This window comes from Xenopus tropicalis, chromosome 10 (assembly GCF_000004195.4).
Source record: "Xenopus tropicalis strain Nigerian chromosome 10, UCB_Xtro_10.0, whole genome shotgun sequence".
Taxonomy (NCBI): Eukaryota; Metazoa; Chordata; class Amphibia; order Anura; family Pipidae; genus Xenopus; species Xenopus tropicalis.
In genome coordinates this window covers 8,311,342-8,329,837 of record NC_030686.2, presented here as the reverse complement: position 1 = coordinate 8,329,837, position 18,496 = coordinate 8,311,342, and the positions used below count along the sequence as shown (strand labels likewise).

At 42.2% G+C, this 18,496-nt stretch overlaps 1 protein-coding gene across 2 annotated transcripts in view; it reads right to left on the bottom strand.

Moving 5' to 3' along the window:
• Positions 1-2,470: 2,470 nt before the first annotated feature.
• The window catches only part of krt222 (keratin 222), a 37,079-nt gene continuing 21,053 nt past the window's right edge, over positions 2,471-18,496 (bottom strand). For both annotated transcript variants that reach the window (XM_004918694.4, XM_031894712.1), the window contains exons 5-11: positions 15,339-15,509; positions 10,927-11,055; positions 9,625-9,845; positions 8,031-8,107; positions 6,461-6,565; positions 5,165-5,273; positions 2,471-3,710 (exon numbers count right to left, since the gene is read on the bottom strand). In XM_004918694.4, the coding sequence (XP_004918751.1) occupies positions 3,497-3,710; positions 5,165-5,273; positions 6,461-6,565; positions 8,031-8,107; positions 9,625-9,845; positions 10,927-11,055; positions 15,339-15,509 (1,026 nt within the window). In that variant the 3' untranslated portion in view covers positions 2,471-3,496. The remainder of the gene's footprint in view (positions 3,711-5,164; positions 5,274-6,460; positions 6,566-8,030; positions 8,108-9,624; positions 9,846-10,926; positions 11,056-15,338; positions 15,510-18,496) is intronic.

Genomic DNA, 18,496 nt, shown 5'->3' with positions numbered 1-18,496 from the left:
ATATACAAAAGAAGAAAAGAAATCCTGTGTTTCTTTTGACAGAGGACTCAGAGCAGCATTTCTGTGAGTGCCTATGGCTGTATTTACATAGTCCTTTCTGATAAAGCTTACTTAGTTTTTACCTTTCCTTCTCTTTTCGGTTAGGTATGCCAAATCCAAAGAACTGGATTCGGTGCATCCCTAATACTAATAGCGATGTACATTATTAGTAAAGTACCATTCTCCCCACCTGAAGTGAAGCTTGTTACCTGTTACTAAAGTATGAAGTAACTCGATATCTCAATGAGGAGGCTTATAAGGGCAAACACCATTGGAACAGAGCTTTAGCTGCACTCCATCTTATCCTTGACTAATGTAAAAACAAAATCAATGGCTGATTTAGCATCAATATTTATTTATTTCTGTTTAGGGATTTACCAAATCCATCATTTTAAACATGTATCCCCACTGTATACGGAATCCACCCCAAAAAGACCTGGCCAATATATAGATGCATTTTTATTCCATGGCAAGTAGAATATTGCTCATATTGGTTCTCACCTTGTCAACTGGTCAATGCTACACACACACACTAACACAGCAAAAATATATTACTGGTATGTACATCCCACTCAAAAGCACCTTAAAATCAAATGCTTGAAATCCATTGTAGTGAAATGATAGGATTTATCAAATAAAATAGTGCATTCTGATTAAATAAAGCTCTACATTATGTTCATTCTTACCCTAACACATTCTGTACACATAAATGGCTCACCTTGCAAGGCAGCATTTTTTGAAAATCTGTTACTACTTGATACAGGTATGGGACCCCTTATCCGGAAACCCGTTATCCAGAAAGCTCCGAATTACGGAATGCGTGTCTCCCATAGACTCCATTTTAATCAAATAATTCAGAAATTTTAAACTTATTTCCTTTTTCTCTGTAGTAACAAAACAGTACCTTGTAATTGATCCCAACCAAGATAGAAATAATCCTTATTGGATGCAAAACAATCCTATTGGGTTTAAATAATGTTTTATTGATTTTTTAGTAGACTTAAGGTATGGAGATCCGAATTACAGAAAGACCCCTTATCCGGAATACCCTTGGTCCCAAGCATTCTGGATAACGGGTCCTATACCTGTATATATAAATGGCAGAACTTTAAAGCATTTTCCCTCAATATCTCACAGTATTCACTTAAGGATGAAGACACACAGAGCTACTAGTAGCAGCTACTTGTCGTGGCTACTAAAATAGACAATGCTGATCATTTACTGATAATTGTCTCTACGTGTGTTTTAGCAGAGGCAATTCTCAGTATTGTCTATGGCAGGGGATTTTCTGGAGTTTAGTAGCCGTGAAAAAGTAGCTGCTACTAAGTAGCTCCGTGTGTCTTCACCCTAAAGCAGATTAAAAGTACTATTATTACCTTACTAAGAGCACCAAAGTTGGAGCTATTTGGAGATCTGGGGGGAGATCAGAATATTCCTAAAAAAAACCTTTGTATAATAAATAGGACTTGGGCTGAAATTCCATTCTGCCTAAAATCCTCATGGTTATATTTTTATGCCATTAAAAAGCACTAATTTGAAAGTTGGGCAATTTCACTGACCTTATCCCCCCCTCTTCCTATATAAACAGGGCAATTTGTTCAGGGCTCCCTATCTACCTTGAACAAACAAACCCCAACCTTCTCTAATCAGCATCCTACAAGCAGTTGATTATCAGGGGCTTCGCAGTGGAATGGTAATTCGTTTTATCAGCTCTTTTGAAGTTCTTCGGGATTGGGAAATGATAGGAAGTGATAATATGAAACCATAGATATTTCTTAATGAAAACAATAGGCAAAAAGTATGTTCAGCACAAGCCTTATTCACTGAGCTAATGTGGAAAAGGGGTGTATACTGACCCCTTTAAAGAGAATATGAGGTGGTGATCACTGCCCCTTTTACTTCGGCATAATTTCATTTTACTTTTACCCTGAAAAATAGTCCCCTTACCTGATTTTCCCCTTAACAGATCCCAACTGTCTACCCATTCTTTTACCCCCACTGTCACCTAAGCTGCTACAATATAATGTCCATGACCGGATCATTGGAATCTCTTTCATGGAATAAAAAGTAAATTACTATCTTGCTCCCTTTACAGAATTATTAGCCCCAACGTACATCAGCCATGGAGCAAAGAGGAGCCAGTGAGAATAATATTTGAAATAAAGCTTAAAAAAAAAAAAATACATTCAAGACGTTAACATTCCATTTCCTACTATAGAGGAATATACGGTATGCATTTCCTTTGGTATGATTTTGCATAGCACTGATACATTCAAGTTTAATTTATAAACAGGAAACACATGGTAAAGATAATTGTTATTCATTATTACTAAAACGCAGGTCATCTTCATCCAAGTCCTCTTGTTTCTTCAAGGTTCAAATCTATCTCTAGACTCTTGTCCAGGAAATGACATCAGGATAAGGTTTTGGGTGCCCCAAACAATGGTGTAACCCTAAATATTGGGGGATAAGGCATTTTTTATTAACCTATTGAAATTGCTTTTGAGCCAGTGCCCCATTGGGAGCCCTATACCTCCTAGTTATACCCTTGGCCCCAAAGCTCATAGCTCCATGATTCACATATGAAAGGAGACTCCATGTTGGAGTCATTTCCAAGCACAAACACAACCTTACCCGGTAACTATCTCTCACATATCATTGAGCAAGTAAAGAAAAATCATTTGTATTGGATGCTTTGCTCTAAAGGGAACATCTGTTTGCCTGTAGATAGCAGATCAAGGTCCTCGTCTGTTGTGATAGGTTCTTCTTCAAAGAAGGCCTCCAGCCTTATTTATTTAACAGTGAGCCAAATGTAAAAAGACTTGGGGAGCAACACAAGCAAGAAAATGGTTCCTGGGGGTTCCAAACAAGCGCTGTTGTTGGCTATTTGATATTTGGCATATGGACTGGCAACGTACCGGAGGCTCTGTTTGCCAGTTCAGCTGGTTTTTATAAAACCAAAACTTGCCTCCAAGCCAGGAATTCAAAAATAAGCCCCTGCTTTTAGGCCACCGGGAGCAACATCCAAGGGGTTGGGGTGCATATGGTGCCCCTGGATAACTGGTTTAAGCTATAATATTCAACATAAGTTGAATGGGTTTTGATGGAGTCAATAACACGTTTTATTTGCCTGGAGCTGTTTATCTTACCCCCCTTACTTACCACTAGTGGAGAACTATAGGACGTTAATAGTAGGATTATATTTCCCCAACTTTGTTGTCGGAGTGGACAAACAACAAGAGGGGGCTGTGGGAGAAGGAAGTATAAAATGGAGGATGCTGACCAATAACCATAAACCTACGCATTTTCCTTTTCTTTTTATATAGTGTAACATGTATAGTATCACCTAAGTTTTTGTTGCAGGAACAAACATAGCTCCTTTCATCTTGTCGTAGTATCGATGCACTTAAACACAAAATCCATTTTGTCCGTTATCTTTGGATTCGTTGGAAGCATCTCACGGGCTCATAGTAGGAATGCTACACGAGCGTCTCATTATCAACCGGACTTCTATGTCTTTTAAATTGACCTCTTTGGCTTGAGGTCTTTTCTCGTCAGCCGCAGCCAAGTGAAGGTCAAATCTCAGGGACACCGATTTCTTCCTCAGTTTGGGGTTATCTTTGAAGAACGATCCCTCCCATTCCTTAATGACTTTGTCCACTTTCTCCGTTCTGCAAAAGTGAGTTAGCAATGTGAGCACATTCTTCCGAATGTATGACTGTCGTATGACTTTTATTTGATTTATTTATTCCACCCAAACACAGCTTAAGCTTTTTGAAAGAAAACATAATTTCATAACTTTGCAATATACATCAATTAAACAATATGCAGCCTTTTCATGATGTTTAATGTAATAATCTGGTTTGGAACAGTTCCCTAAGCCCCGCCCCCTGTTCCCCTGCTGGTCTGGCTGACTACTTTGTGACTCAAATAAACTGTAACAGTAGCGCCTGTCCCTCAGCCTGCCTTCAGCCTGCCTCCTCCCAATCCCACAATTCCCTGCTGCACACATGATGTCAATAAGGAAAGGAACATCCCAGTGCAATGCATTGTGGGTTATGTAGTTCCTGCATGCTGTCTGTAAGCTGGGGAGAAGTTGTTACAATGTGTAACATCAGTGTTTTAGTCCCTCCTCCCCTGCCAGGATTACAAATGATGCAGAAAGAGAAGAACAGTTTTGCAGCTGGATTTCAGCATATAAAAATGGTATTTATTCCTACTGTTTGAAGGAACAGATTACAGGGATAGGGATATTAGGGGTTTCTGTGCTGTGTGAGGCACTTTAGAAAATTTTGGTTTGGAAGCTGGAGTTCCCCTCTAATCTTTATCATCTTTTGAGGTATACAGATACTGGGGGTGCAGGGCCCAACAGGGTCTAACCCCCCCCCGCAGGGTCCCCCACCCGACGTCCCCCCCCGAGCGCGTGTAAATTTAACATGTCAGGGAAGGAACAGTCGGGCAGGGGGAACGCCATAGGGTTGGGTCTGGGCCGCCGGTCCGACCCTGGCCTGAAGGGTAATGTGCCCATACAGGGATGTGAGTGTGACTGGTATTCCTTACATATGTACTGAATGAATTTTGACCAGGGATTTGACTAAAGACAATAACACAACCTCAAAACCAAAACTGTCCCTGCTGCAGAAAAATCTTATAAACGGCATAACCAGCCCCTCCTCCCCCACCCCCCTTCTGGTCCCTCTCACACCGCACCTCCCAAACCTGTCCACGCCGCTATATTTAAAAGTTGGGGAGACCCTGCAGTCTGCCCCCCCCCCGTGTCTGCGGGGTCTGCTGTATACATAGTTATGCCACTGCTTAAGATATAGTAAATAATGTACCCCCTGTTGGAAAATATAAGAATATTATAGGCCACTGAGGAGTTCCATGACCATATAAAGGCAAAGTCCAAAGGTTAAGTACTTTTATACAGGTTATAGAACTTTGGGGTGGCTTCTAATACCCTTATATTTTACAACAGGGGGTACATGATTTATTATAATACACACGTTTCAGTGACAGAAATTACAACAGTGAGCACTGATTAGAACTGATGACATTGCTAAGAACAGATTATACCTATGCTCCTGTATATTAAATTATGAAAAACATTTAAATACAAACTTACTGAACCGTTCCGCTTGCTTCTAAACCTTCTTCCTCGATTTTCCCGTTAAATAGCGGCCACTTTGGTTTGGATTCATTGTCGCTCTCAGCAATCTTATCGACACTTGAGCCTGTAGGAAGACATGTATTTTTTACTGTGGGATTTCTCACTGAAAATGTTAAATTAAGCCATATTGGAAAGTTGCTAAAAATTACATTTCGTTCATTATGCCAAATAGTTTTGGGTGGTGTTCCCCTTTAAAGGGAAACTATATCCCCAGAATGAGTACTTAACTAACATGTAGTTTATGTCATATTAAGTGGCCTATTAATGAACCAAATTTGAAAATATATATATATCAGTAAATATTGCTTTTTTACATCTTTTCCCTTCAGACGCCATTTTGTGCTGGGCTGTGTGCTCCCTCAGAGATCAGCTGACAGGAAGTGATGCAGCTCTAACTGTAACAGGAAGTAGTGTGGGAGTAACAGGCAGAACTCTGTCCATTCATTGGCTGATGTGACCTAAAGGTGGCCATAAGGTTGCCAAACTAGTATCTTCTCCTGTCCATTCATTGGCTTATGGGGCCTAGCATGTATGTGTGCCTTGGCTTGTTTGTGTGCACTGTGAATCCTATGATCCCAGGGGGCGGCCCTTAGTACTTAAAATGGCAGTTTTCTCTTTAGGAATGGTAATGAAAACTTATATATATGAAAATGGTTTATTTAGATGAAGAAGGGATTTACATATGAGCTGTTTTATACAATATATTTCTAAAGAAACCTACATTATTCAAGGGTTCATTGTAAAGTGATGATTTTTGGGACCTAAAGTCCTTTTGCTTAGCCACCACTTAGTGGGTGGTGCACAGATTCTCTGGGAAGCGGAGAGAATATAAGTCCCAGAATTCATCTCTTTACAATGGACCAGATAAAGGCAAGGTTGCAGTAGAATGATGCAGGGTCGGACTGGGCCGGCGGGACAAACCCAGACCTGAACCCAGTTGGGAAGCATCATCGCTCCCCCGCTGACCCTTATCCAATTGTGCGTAGGTAAGTATAAGCTATGAATGCTGGGGCGGGGGGGGGGGGGAATGGCCATGGTTGGGTGGCAGGGGCACCTGGGGTGATGGGGGGCCCCCTGGGATGGCATAGATCTGGAAATACATAAATATAGATGGCATATGCTGCAGACTTATCACAACAGTTTTGAATGCGGGCCCAGTTTTAGGACCCTTTGGTCCAAACCCTGTTAGCTTTCCCCTGCTTCTACGAAACAACCCAGTTCTGGCAATTGTGTTCCTTAGGTTTGCCTTACTTTCATCATCCTCGCTGAACCAGCTCCCAGACTCCTCAATGCACGTTTCACTCTGATTCTGTGAAGCCTCCTGCTCAGCATCCGTCTCCGAATCCCAACTAGTACCTACATCAACCAACGAGGTTAGACACCCATACATGTTTAATACATCTTATTTACATGGTTATTTACATGTTTATTGCATCTTATTTATATGTTTATTTATATGTTTACTACATCTTTCAATAAGGTTTCACAGTGACAATTAGATAACACAACCCTCCAGCTAATACTCTTTTTTATGAAAGACAGCTCTTTATTGGCTTTATTAGCCACTGTGACATTGTCAGCCCCAAGTATGTTCTGTTCCAGGCAATTATATTGGCCTATCATGGCAAGGGAAGGGATGGGACATGTAGCATTGACTTCTACATGATCTTGGCAAGTTTTAGCTGGCGAATTTTCGAACTGGGATTTTTAGCCCAAATATTAAATATCGGAAAATTTGAGTTTTATTTTTTAGAGCTAAAAAATCTGAATCGGAAAAAAAAAATTGACAGTTAAGAGGGAGCATTTGCTAATGTTTGTATTCCTTTTTTTCCCTTTATTTATTTGTGGTTTAAGGGCAAAAACACAGGTGGCGAAGTCACTGCAACTAATGCACTCAGAAAAAACTGCGCACGACTAGTTGCAGCAACTTGTGTATTAACCTATGGTGGGAAAGTCGGCGCAAAAAGTTGCTGCGACCGACTTTTTTACAATGCACAATAGTGCAAGCTAGAACCCTTTAGGGCTCTGGCACACGGGGAGATTAGTCGCCCGTGGCAAAACTCCCTGTTCGCGGGCGACTAATCTCCCCGAGTTGCCTTCCCCTTGCCATCCCACCGGCAAACATGTAAGTCGCCGACGGGATGGCAGACGCGGCGGCGCGATTTCGCGCAAATCACCGAAAAAGACTCGCGATGGCAGGGGGAAGGCAACTCGGGGAGATTAGTCGCCCGCGAACAGGGAGTTTTGCCGCCGGTGACTAATCTCCCCGTTTGCCAGAGCCCTTATTCTGCAGAAAGCTTTACCATACCGGAGTAAACAGCCCTAGAAGCTCCCTGTGTTTGTATAAGATAGCAGCTGTCATTTGTTCTCCTTAGTTTCCATGCTGCAGCTCTGGCTGCTGATTGCTCAGATTACACAGAGTTGGGTGGGGGAGCAAATTCTGAAGGGGAGGGGGAGGAGGAAAAGGAGCAAACTGAGCAGACTTGTGCCCGTGCCCTGAAGGATGTTTCTAAGAGAGAAAGTCTGATATGGAAGAATATGTATACACAAAAGAAGACAAGAAATCCTGTGTTTCTTTTGATAGAGGACCTTTCTGATAAAGCTTACTTAGTTCTTACCTTTACTTCTCCTTTAATGGAGTAGAAATGACATAAATGATGACTGATAATTGTTGTCAGATATACATATATATACAGTATGTCCAAATACAAAATCAACCTCTGATGCCAGCACTTTGTATTACATATATATATGTGTGCGTATGTGTACCCCCTTCTGGTGCGGCAGTTTCAGAGAGTAGAACTTATCTGGAGAGACTCACCCGGAGGAAAGGCAAAGGCTATTCTGCTTGTGGATGGTTTTTGCTCTTGAAATTTCCCAGTATCGGTGCCAATCAACCTAAAATGTAAAGAAAATGTTTTAGTATTTATTAGACATTGAATATTCCGACATTGTGCAAACAACTGCCTGCAAGGTATCTCCGGGACTGGAGAATGTTCAGTCATAGGGAGAGGTTTTTTAATGGACCATCTTATCCAAAGTCATCAAAATATTTTAATAAAACTTTTTTGAACTGTTTCAAAAGAGAGAACCAAAATGTGTTAAAGAGCCCCACACAACACAGAAACCCCTAATATCCCTATCCCTGTAATCTGTTCCTTCAAACAGTAGGAATAAATACCATTTTTATATGCTGAAATCCAGCTGCAAAACTGTTCTTCTCTTTCTGCATCATTTGTAATCCTGGCAGGGGAGGAGGGACTAAAACAGCGATGTTACAAATTGTAACAACTTCTCCACAGATTACAGACAGCATGCAGGAACTACATAACCCACAATGCATTGCACTGGGATGTTCCTTTCCTATTGACATCACGTGTGCAGCAGGGAATTGTGGGATTGGGAGGAGGCAGGCTGAGGGACAGGCGACTACTGTTACATTTTATTTGAGTCACAAAGTAGTCAAAGTTATACCTAAGGCATAGATGCGGGGCAGGCAATATATGATTGACAGCTGTGATTTTTAAATGCCTTTATAATAGGTATGGATATGTTAATAAAAAAAGGAATTGGGTTTCATGTTTAATTTGAAAAGGGCTTTTATTATAATGATGTCTGGGTGACAGGTCCGCTTTAGGGGTATTACAAATTGCAACTACATTGCTGGTAAATTTGCAGTACTGGCCCTGGCCTTGAAAGGTGTTTTACCAGCTAGGCCTGTAAAAATACTGGACAGGTAGCAGGGTTGGACTGGGGGGGGGGGGGTGCAGGGCCCCCTGGGGCCGCCAGCTGTGTCCCCGCACCCCCTAGGGGCCCCTGCTGCACCTCCTAACCCCCTAAATGACCCATTCTAGCTGCCAATATCGGTCCCTTAGACCAATTCGACAGCTAATAGGCCCGTGTATGGGCACTACCGACGGGCCTGCCCAACTGATATCTGGCCTGAAATCAGCCAGATATCGATCGGGCAGGTTAGAAAATCTAGTTGGATCGGGGACCGCATCGGCTCGTTGATGCGGTCCCCAAACCGACTTTGCCTATACCCGTCGTTATAATTCCCCAGGGCCAAATGACCTAATTAGCCTGGATACTCCCGATATCGCCCACCCGTAGGTGGGGATATCGGGAGAAGATCCGCTCATTTGTTGACATCGCCAAGCGAGCGGATCTGAAGGTATATGGGCACCTTTAGTTTAACGTGCCTGGTGAGGAATACCGTAGGCCGGGGTCAGGTCTGGGCCGCTGGGGCCCACTAGGGACAGGGCCCACCGGGTTTAATCCCAGTGCAGCCTAGTCCGACCCTGCCAGGTGGTAACCCTAGTAAACAGGTCATAAAGTGCAGGGACCTTGATTGCCCAGGAATAAATCACAGCCAGTAATGTAGTACGCAGTATTCTTACTTAAAATAAATTCACCTCATTTCTTCTCTCTCCAGTAGGGTTCGATAGGCAGAGATCTCATGCTCCAGCTTCATGTTGGTATTGAGGAGCACCTTGTGCTTCTGGAGTTGGATGCGGATCCCTTGCCTCACCTCCTTCAGCTCTTGCTCCAAATCAGCAATCACGGCAGCCAGATCCTTCAGTTGCTTCTGGTGCTGCTGCTTGGTAGCGTGCAGGGTGTACTTCAGGCTCCTTTCCTTTAAAACAGCGTCAGTGAGATCGAGAATATTATCATTCCAAAATAATGGTGCCTTTTAAATAATTTTGTTATGGAAACTGGGAGTTTTTTTCTTATTGTTTTTCTCACTCAAAATGCATTAAAGGAACACTGTCATGGGAAAACATGTTTATTTCAAAACCCATTAGAGCTTCTCCAGCAGAATCCTGCATTGTAATCTGTTTTTCCCATGGGGCTAGCCATATTCTTCATTTCCCAGGGTGCCACAGCCATGTGACCTGTGCTCTGATAAACTTCACTCACACTTTACTGCTGCGCTGCAAGTTGGCGTGATATCCCCCCTCACCCCCAGCAGCCAATCAGCAGAACAATGGGAAGGGAGCAAGATAGCAGCTCCCAGTAGGTATCAGAATAGCACTCAATAGTAAGAAATCCAAGTCCGGCTTGGGACTCCTCCAGTTACATGGGAGTAGGAGAAACAATAGGTTAGCTGAAAGCAGTTCTAATGTGTAGTGCTGGCTGAAAGCTCAGACTCAGGCACACTTTACTGCTGCGCTGCAAGTTGGAGTGATACCCCCCCCCCTCACCCCCAGCAGCCGATCAGCAGAACAATGGGAAGGGAGCAAGATAGCAGCTCCCAGTAGGAATAGCACTCAATAGTAAGAAATCCAAGTCCGGCTTGGGACTCCTCCAGTTACATGGGAGTAGGAGAAACAATAGGTTAGCTGAAAGCAGTTCTAATGTGTAGCGCTGGCTGAAAGCTCAGACTCAGGCACAATGCACTGAGATGGCGCCTACACACCAATATTACAGAATAAAAGTTTAAATGACAGAGGGAATTATTTGCTGTGTAACAGTGTCATTTAGAAATAAAAAGTACCCCATAAATATCATGACAGAATCCCTTTAAAGTCTCTGAGTGAGTTTTTGCTCACTCCAAATGCATTAAAGTCTATGGGCAATTTGGGAGAGATGCCTAGTAGTAACACTATACCTGGTATAACTGCTGTGCCTGACTACTAAGTGCATCGCTACCTAATTCATAACTAGTGTTTCTGGTTTATGACTACTCACACACTTCAATGCTTTGTAATATATACCAAAGCTTGGAGAGTGTCAATCTCTGCTTGGAGGTTTTTCCACTGTCTCCTGGCTTCATTGAGGTTGGCTCTGGCTTCTCTCAGCTCCTCTTCTTCCTTCTCCATTCTCTTCTGTGCTTCTTCTTCTAGCTGTGAATGAAACGGATACTGCGGTGTCAGGTTCTCTCTTTACAATGCAGATTTGAAGTCTGCTTAGAATCTTGAACATAAGCCTCTATAAAAGTGATAATCATAGTATGAACTATAAATGAATGTAATATTTTTCAAACTCATACTTTAGTACTAAAGTAAAAATGATCATCAATGTACCTTGCTGTCCCCATAGGCCCACAGTATAATCAGTACATGGATAGCCAAATCAGGCAAAGATCCGCTTGTTTGGTCATATCACCAAACCAACAGCTCTTTACATGTATGGCCAGAGGAGAAGGAATGGTAAAATCACTGGGGGTGCCAAAATGTTAGGCAATGTTAGGCACCCCCCAGTGATTGTAATCACTTACCTTATACCCAGGGATGTTGCTCGTTAGTAGCAGCTACTTGTCATGGCTACTAAACTCCAGAAAACCCCCTGCCATAGACAATACTGAGAGTTGCCTCTGCTAAAACATACATAGAGACAATTATCAGTTAAGGATCAGCATTTTCTATTTTTGTAGGCGTGACAAGTAGCTGCTACTAGTAGCTCTGTGTGTCTTCACCCTTAACATTAGTAGAGTGGATGAACAATCTTTCCAACAACCAGGGTTGGACCTGCCGGCCCAGACCTGATCCCTACCGGGCGCTTCCCCGGGTCTCCCTCCCCTGACGTGCTGAAAGTAAGTTTAACTTACACATGCCCAGGGGAAGGCATTGGACGGGGGGTTAGGGGGCACAGCGGGGGCTCCTGTGGGGGGTTCAGGGGATGCGGTGGGGGCACCTTGTGTGGAGCAGGGGCCCCTAGGGTTGCAGCCATGGTGGGCCCTGCATCCCCCAGTCCGACCCTGCCAACAACCAATGGTCATGGAAAGAAATTGTAGTTGTAGCGTGTGTGGCCAGCTTCAGCCTGGTGAGTAAGACAAAGAGATATCTAAAATTGCATAGAAACCAGAGATGCAAAGCTAAGGGGGAATGCACATAGTAATTGCAGCAGTGTAACTGTATAACTGCTTAATTGGCAGCCTTGGGGCAAAGTACAAGTGTGCAGTTCCCTATGGTGCGAAGATACCTGCCAAGTATCAGTGGTTGGTCCTAAAGAGAAAGATCCGGGATGGGGGGTAGAACTTGGCATATTGTGAATATGCAGCAGCAGAAAGGGCCAACTTTACTTGTGCATGTACAACAAAACTGCAGCAAATCCTCAGCAACATAACATAGGAAACAGCTTGCTTTTCTGCTTGAATTTCATAGAAAGTTCTAGTGGGCCGGAACCATGAACAGATTTGCTTGCAAAGTCTCCTGCACAAGGTCACTGGGTCAGAACATACACAGAATGGATACAAGTTAGCTGAGCATTGCAGAGTCAGTTCCATGGCTCCCTCTCGTACAATACAATGTTATTCTATAGAGAAACTCCAATTGTAAATACAGGCTGAGGGCATAATGGCAGTGGGGCACAAGGAAGCATTTTACCAGGCGTCCATAAAAAAGGCCCACAAGACTAAATAACAACAGCTTTTCATTTTATAATGTACTGGTATTAGTGGCAGCTACTGGGTTAATTTACCTTCAGAAATACCATGGGCCAAACGGAAAAAAAAGCTGGTTTATTATAAGAGGGCCCCACCTTATAATAAAACCACTGAACATCCCACAGTGAATAAACTGGATCTAAAGTCCAATATCACTTCTTTATATACACGGTGCTACCAAACAGGTACAAATAATTGTGCCAAGCCACCAAAAGGAGCAATACCTAATAAGTCTTAGGGCACACACCGCACAAGCATCTTTAAAAAGTCATAAATGACCCACGTCCCCTCTCGAAGGATTATTCTATTTGGCTGTCAGAAGTATGGACTCTTTAAAAATAGGATGGACCTACCCTAAGCAGGGAAGTCTATGGCAGCTAGTCGGGAGACAAAGGAAACATTAACTGATTTATACAGGTATGGAATCCATTATCCTGAAACCCACTATTCAGAAAGCTCCAAATTACAGAAAGTCTGTCTCCAATACTAATAATTCAAAATAAATAATAATAAAACAGTACCTTGTACTTGATCCCAACTAAGATATAATTACCCCTTATTGGGGGCAGAACAGCCCTATTGGGTTTATTTCATGGTTAAATGATTCCCTTTTCTCTGTAATAATAAAACAGTACCTGTACTTGATCCCAACTAAGATATAATTACCCCTTATTGGGGGCAGAACAGCCCTATTGGGTTTATTTCATGTTTAAATGATTCCCTTTTCTCTGTAATAATAAAACAGTACCTGTACTTGATCCCAACTAAGATATAATTACCCCTTATTGGGGGCAGAACAGCCCTATTGGGTTTATTTCATGTTTAAATGATTCCCTTTTCTCTGTAATAATAAAACAGTACCTGTACTTGATCCCAACTAAGATATAATTACCCCTTATTGGGGGCAGAACAGTCCTATTGGGTTTATTTCATGGTTAAATGATTCCCTTTTCTCTGTAATAATAAAACAGTACCTGTACTTGATCCCAACTAAGATATAATTACCCCTTATTGGGGGCAGAACAGCCCTATTGGGTTTATTTCATGGTTAAATGATTCCCTTTTCTCTGTAATAATAAAACAGTACCTGTACTTGATCCCAACTAAGATATAATTACCCCTTATTGGGGCAGAACAGCCCTATTTGGGTTTATTTAATGGTTAAATGATTCCCTTTTCTCTGTAATAATAAAACAGTACCTGTACTTGATCCCAACTAAGATATAATTACCCCTTATTGGGGGCAGAACAGCCCTATTGGGTTTATTTAATGGTTAAATGATTCCCTTTTCTCTGTAATAATAAAACAGTACCTGTACTTGATCCCAACTAAGATATAATTACCCCTTATTGGGGGCAGAACAGCCCTATTGGGTTTATTTCATGGTTAAATGATTCCCTTCTCTCTAATAATAAAACAGTACCTGTACTTGATCCCAACTAAGATATAATTACCCCTTATTGGGGGCAGAACAGCCCTATTGGGTTTATTTAATGGTTAAATGATTCCCTTTTCTCTGTAATAATAAAACAGTACCTGTACTTGATCCCAACTAAGATATAATTACCCCTTATTGGGGCAGAACAGCCCTATTGGGTTTATTTCATGGTTAAATGATTCCCTTTTCTCTGTAATAATAAAACAGTACCTGTACTTGATCCCAACTAAGATATAATTACCCCTTATTGGGGGCAGAACAGCCCTATTGGGTTTATTTCATGGTTAAATGATTCCCTTCTCTCTAATAATAAAACAGTACCTGTACTTGATACCAACTAAGATATAATTACCCCTTATTGGATGCAGAACAGCCCTATTGGGTTTATTTAATGGTTAAATGATTCCCTTTTCTCTGTAATAATAAAACAGTACCTGTACTTGATCCCAACTAAGATATAATTACCCCTTATTGGGGGCAGAACAGCCCTATTGGGTTTATTTCATGGTTAAATGATTCCCTTTTCTCTGTAATAATAAAACAGTACCTGTACTTGATCCCAACTAAGATATAATTACCCCTTATTGGGGGCAGAACAGCCCTATTGGGTTTATTTAATGGTTAAATGATTCCCTTTTCTCTGTAATAATAAAACAGTATCTGTACTTGATCCCAACTAAGATATAATTACCCCTTACTGGGGGCAGAACAGCCCTATTGGGTTTATTTCATGGTTAAATGATTCCCTTTTCTCTGTAATAATAAAACAGTACCTGTACTTGATCCCAACTAAGATATAATTACCCCTTATTGGGGGCAGAAAAGTCCTATTGGGACATGAGGTATGAAGATCCAAATTACAGAAAGACCCCTTATCTAGAACCATCATGTACCGAGCATTCTGGATAATAGTTTCTATAGCTATATATAGAATGATACATTATGGAAGATGAAATAATAAAAAATATAAAGTAAGGCTTCATATCCAGCAGGGCAGATTTCGTATGATGCATAAAAAAGTGAACAAACTATTATCCTCTGCTGCAATGGGCCAGAATGTAGCACCGGGCCTACTGATATCCTTAAACCAAATAGGCATGGGTCCATCGGATCATGCCAGGGGGTGTATATAATCAGCATTCGGTGTTAGAGTTCCGTGCCCTCTGCAGTGGCGCTCCCACCCCATCACTGCTGGCACTAAGGCAGCAGAACGAGAGCAGAAGAAAAGCTGAGTCAGGGAGGGGGATGACTGTGCACGGATTCCCCCCCGGGGGTCTCAATCACGGCCGAGTAAAATTCTTACCTGGGTGCTGGTTGGAAGGTCGTTGGGTACGTGAGTGCTGCTGATGAGCGATTCATAGTGTGTCCTGATCTCATTGAGGAGCTGGGACAGTTCCATCCTGCTCCCATCCTCCACCACGGCAAACTGAATCTCATCGATAGGGTGAATTAACTGCTGCACAGCCTGGACTGCCTGCAGTCATTAGGAGAGACAGCGTGAAAACAAATACAGTTCATTCTTCCCGTTCTCTCCAGAAGTAAAATAGCCCCCCCCCCCTCCCATTTAGGCTTATTTACAGCCCTTAGTATTATAAAAGATTTTAATTTGCACATGGCTTCTACTCTGTAATGGCTAAAGGCAGAATAAAATAAGATGAAGTAAATTGTCTTCCCCCTGGATTAACTGAATCTATGTAAAACATGTACAGGTGTGGGATCCAGTATCCTGAAACCTGTTATCCAGAAAGTTCTGAATTACAGAAATCTCCAATAGACTCCAATTAAAAGTGAATAATTACATTTTTTTAATGATTCCCTTTTCTCTGTATTAATAAAACAGTACCTGTACTTGATCCCAACTAAGATATAATTACCCCTTATTGGGGGCAGAACAGCCCTATTGGGTTTATTTAATGGTTAAATGATTCCCTTTTCTCTGTAATAATAAAACAGTACCTGTACTTGATCCCAACTAAGATATAATTACCCCTTATTGGGGCAGAACAGCCCTATTGGGTTTATTTCATGGTTAAATGATTCCCTTTTCTCTGTAATAATAAAACAGTACCTGTACTTGATCCCAACTAAGATATAATTACCCCTTATTGGGGGCAGAACAGCCCTATTGGGTTTATTTCATGGTTAAATGATTCCCTTTTCTCTGTAATAATAAAACAGTACCTGTACTTGATCCCAACTAAGATATAATTACCCCTTATTGGGGCAGAACAGCTGTATTGGGTTTATTTAATGGTTAAATGATTCCCTTTTCTCTGTAATAATAAAACAGTACCTGTACTTGATCCCAACTAAGATATAATTACCCCTTATTGGGGCAGAACAGCCCTATTGGGTTTATTTCATGGTTAAATGATTCCCTTTTCTCTGTAATAATAAAACAGTACCTGTACTTGATCCCAACTAAGATATAATTACCCCTTATTGGGGCAGAACAGCCCTATTGGGTTTATTTAATGGTTAAATGATTCCCTTTTCTCTGTAATAATAAAACAGTACCTGTACTTGATCCCAACTAAGATATAATTACCCCTTATTGGGGGCAGAACAGCCCTATTGGGTTTATTTCATGGTTAAATGATTCCCTTTTCTCTGTAATAATAAAACAGTACCTGTACTTGATCCCAACTAAGATATAATTACCCCTTATTGGGGGCAGAACAGTCCTATTGGGTGTATTTAATGTTTATATGAGTTTTAGCAGACTTAAGGTGCAGTGATACAAATTATGGAAAGCCCCAGGTCTTGAGCATTCTGGATAACAGGTCCCATACCTATATCATGTTCCCAGTTACACTGACTAGTACTACCAGTTGCAGAGTAGCCCCCCACCATTGTGGGCACATTTTACACCACAACCCAGTTCTGGAACTTGAGTCCAAAGACATTTGCCAATGGTTTCCCATCCTCTCTCCTCTAATGAAAGGGGGGCAACTGTTCCAACTGAAGCTGTGGGGACCATAGAACTAAAACCAACCTGGTCCCCTAGCTCTAGGGTTTCCACACCGGAATGCATCGGTAGCCATACCAGATTTTCACCCAGTAAATCAGAGGCAAACAGCATTTAAAAAACACGCTCCGACCCCCCACTAGGCGCCCAATTTATGTTTTGACTTATTGGGGCGCAATTGCAGGGGACACAACTGGCTGCAACAGGGGCAGCAGATGATAGTTTTGGTTGGGGGGGGCTAGGGGAGGGAGGATTTTTGACCACGCCCACTTTATACGGCCAAAGAGAGCCCCTCCCAAGCAGCCCATCCTTCCGCCTCCATCTCTACAAGTCTGCGGCAGTTTAGCCGCGACTTCCAAAACCAACACCTGGTTCTGATGCCTATGGGCTGCAATCACTCTGGAATTATGTGCATTATGGGTAAAAAAAACAACATTTTGTACCATTTGTGCCCGAAATAGCATTTGGGTTTATAAATGACCCCTAAAACACAAACCTACATTCCCTATTCATTTTCTGTGTTGCGCTCCCTGCAGATACTATAGCAGCCGGTGCTCATTTATTCCAGCAAATGAAAAGCTTGGCTGCCAGCCGGCATTAAACATCTAAGGCAGGGTCATGGGCTCCTGGTCTATCGTATAAATATTTTATCAGCGGTTCTCCTTAATGGATTAAACACAGTTTTCTAGTAATATTATTAACTATGCACAATACTGGAAGGTTCTGCTTTGTCCTGGGGCAGTTATCTGACACAGCATAGGTTCTTGGAGCACATTATAGTAATGTTCAGTTACACAGAAGCCTATGGAACCCTTTAGCAGGCTGGGGGCTATTAACATTCCTGGGAAACCTATGGGAACCCATAATACTGTTCTTCCAGGTTTAATATTTTATAGTTCAATAACAAATCATTTACAGAGCTGTAAAAATATACAAATATACAAAAAACAGTGTTTTCGGGTCTTCAGTTATAATGTCCGGTTGGGTTTTTGTTCTTGTTTTTTTCAAGCATCGGGAGCCTCTTTCATTCAGACAGGGAAGCGGAGCTGCTGACAGTGTAGGAATTTTAGAAACACGGAATTTTTCAGTTCACTTCCCAATGTCAATGAATAGGGCTGTTGTTTGGTCTCTGTTTAAATAATAGGGCAAGCGTAGCAGTCAGGGCCAATACATGGGGTCTTGTTGGATAATGCCGAATGTCAGAGATCACCGGCTACTGATAATAACAATAACCAGGGTTGGACTGGGGGTGTGCAATCCCACAGGGGCTGCCACACCCCCCTGCACAGGGGCCCCCAACTCATGCACATGCCCCCCCCCATGCACAGGCCCCATCCGCCGCTAGTACATGCCCCCCACAGGGGCCCTGTCCATCCCCTGAGAGAGTATCCCACTGGGGGCCGGGGCCCAGTCTGACCCTGAAAATAACCAGTTGGCATGGGCAAACAAGTATAAGTAGGGCTCATACTCATGAGCAGCTCCAGATTTCTACT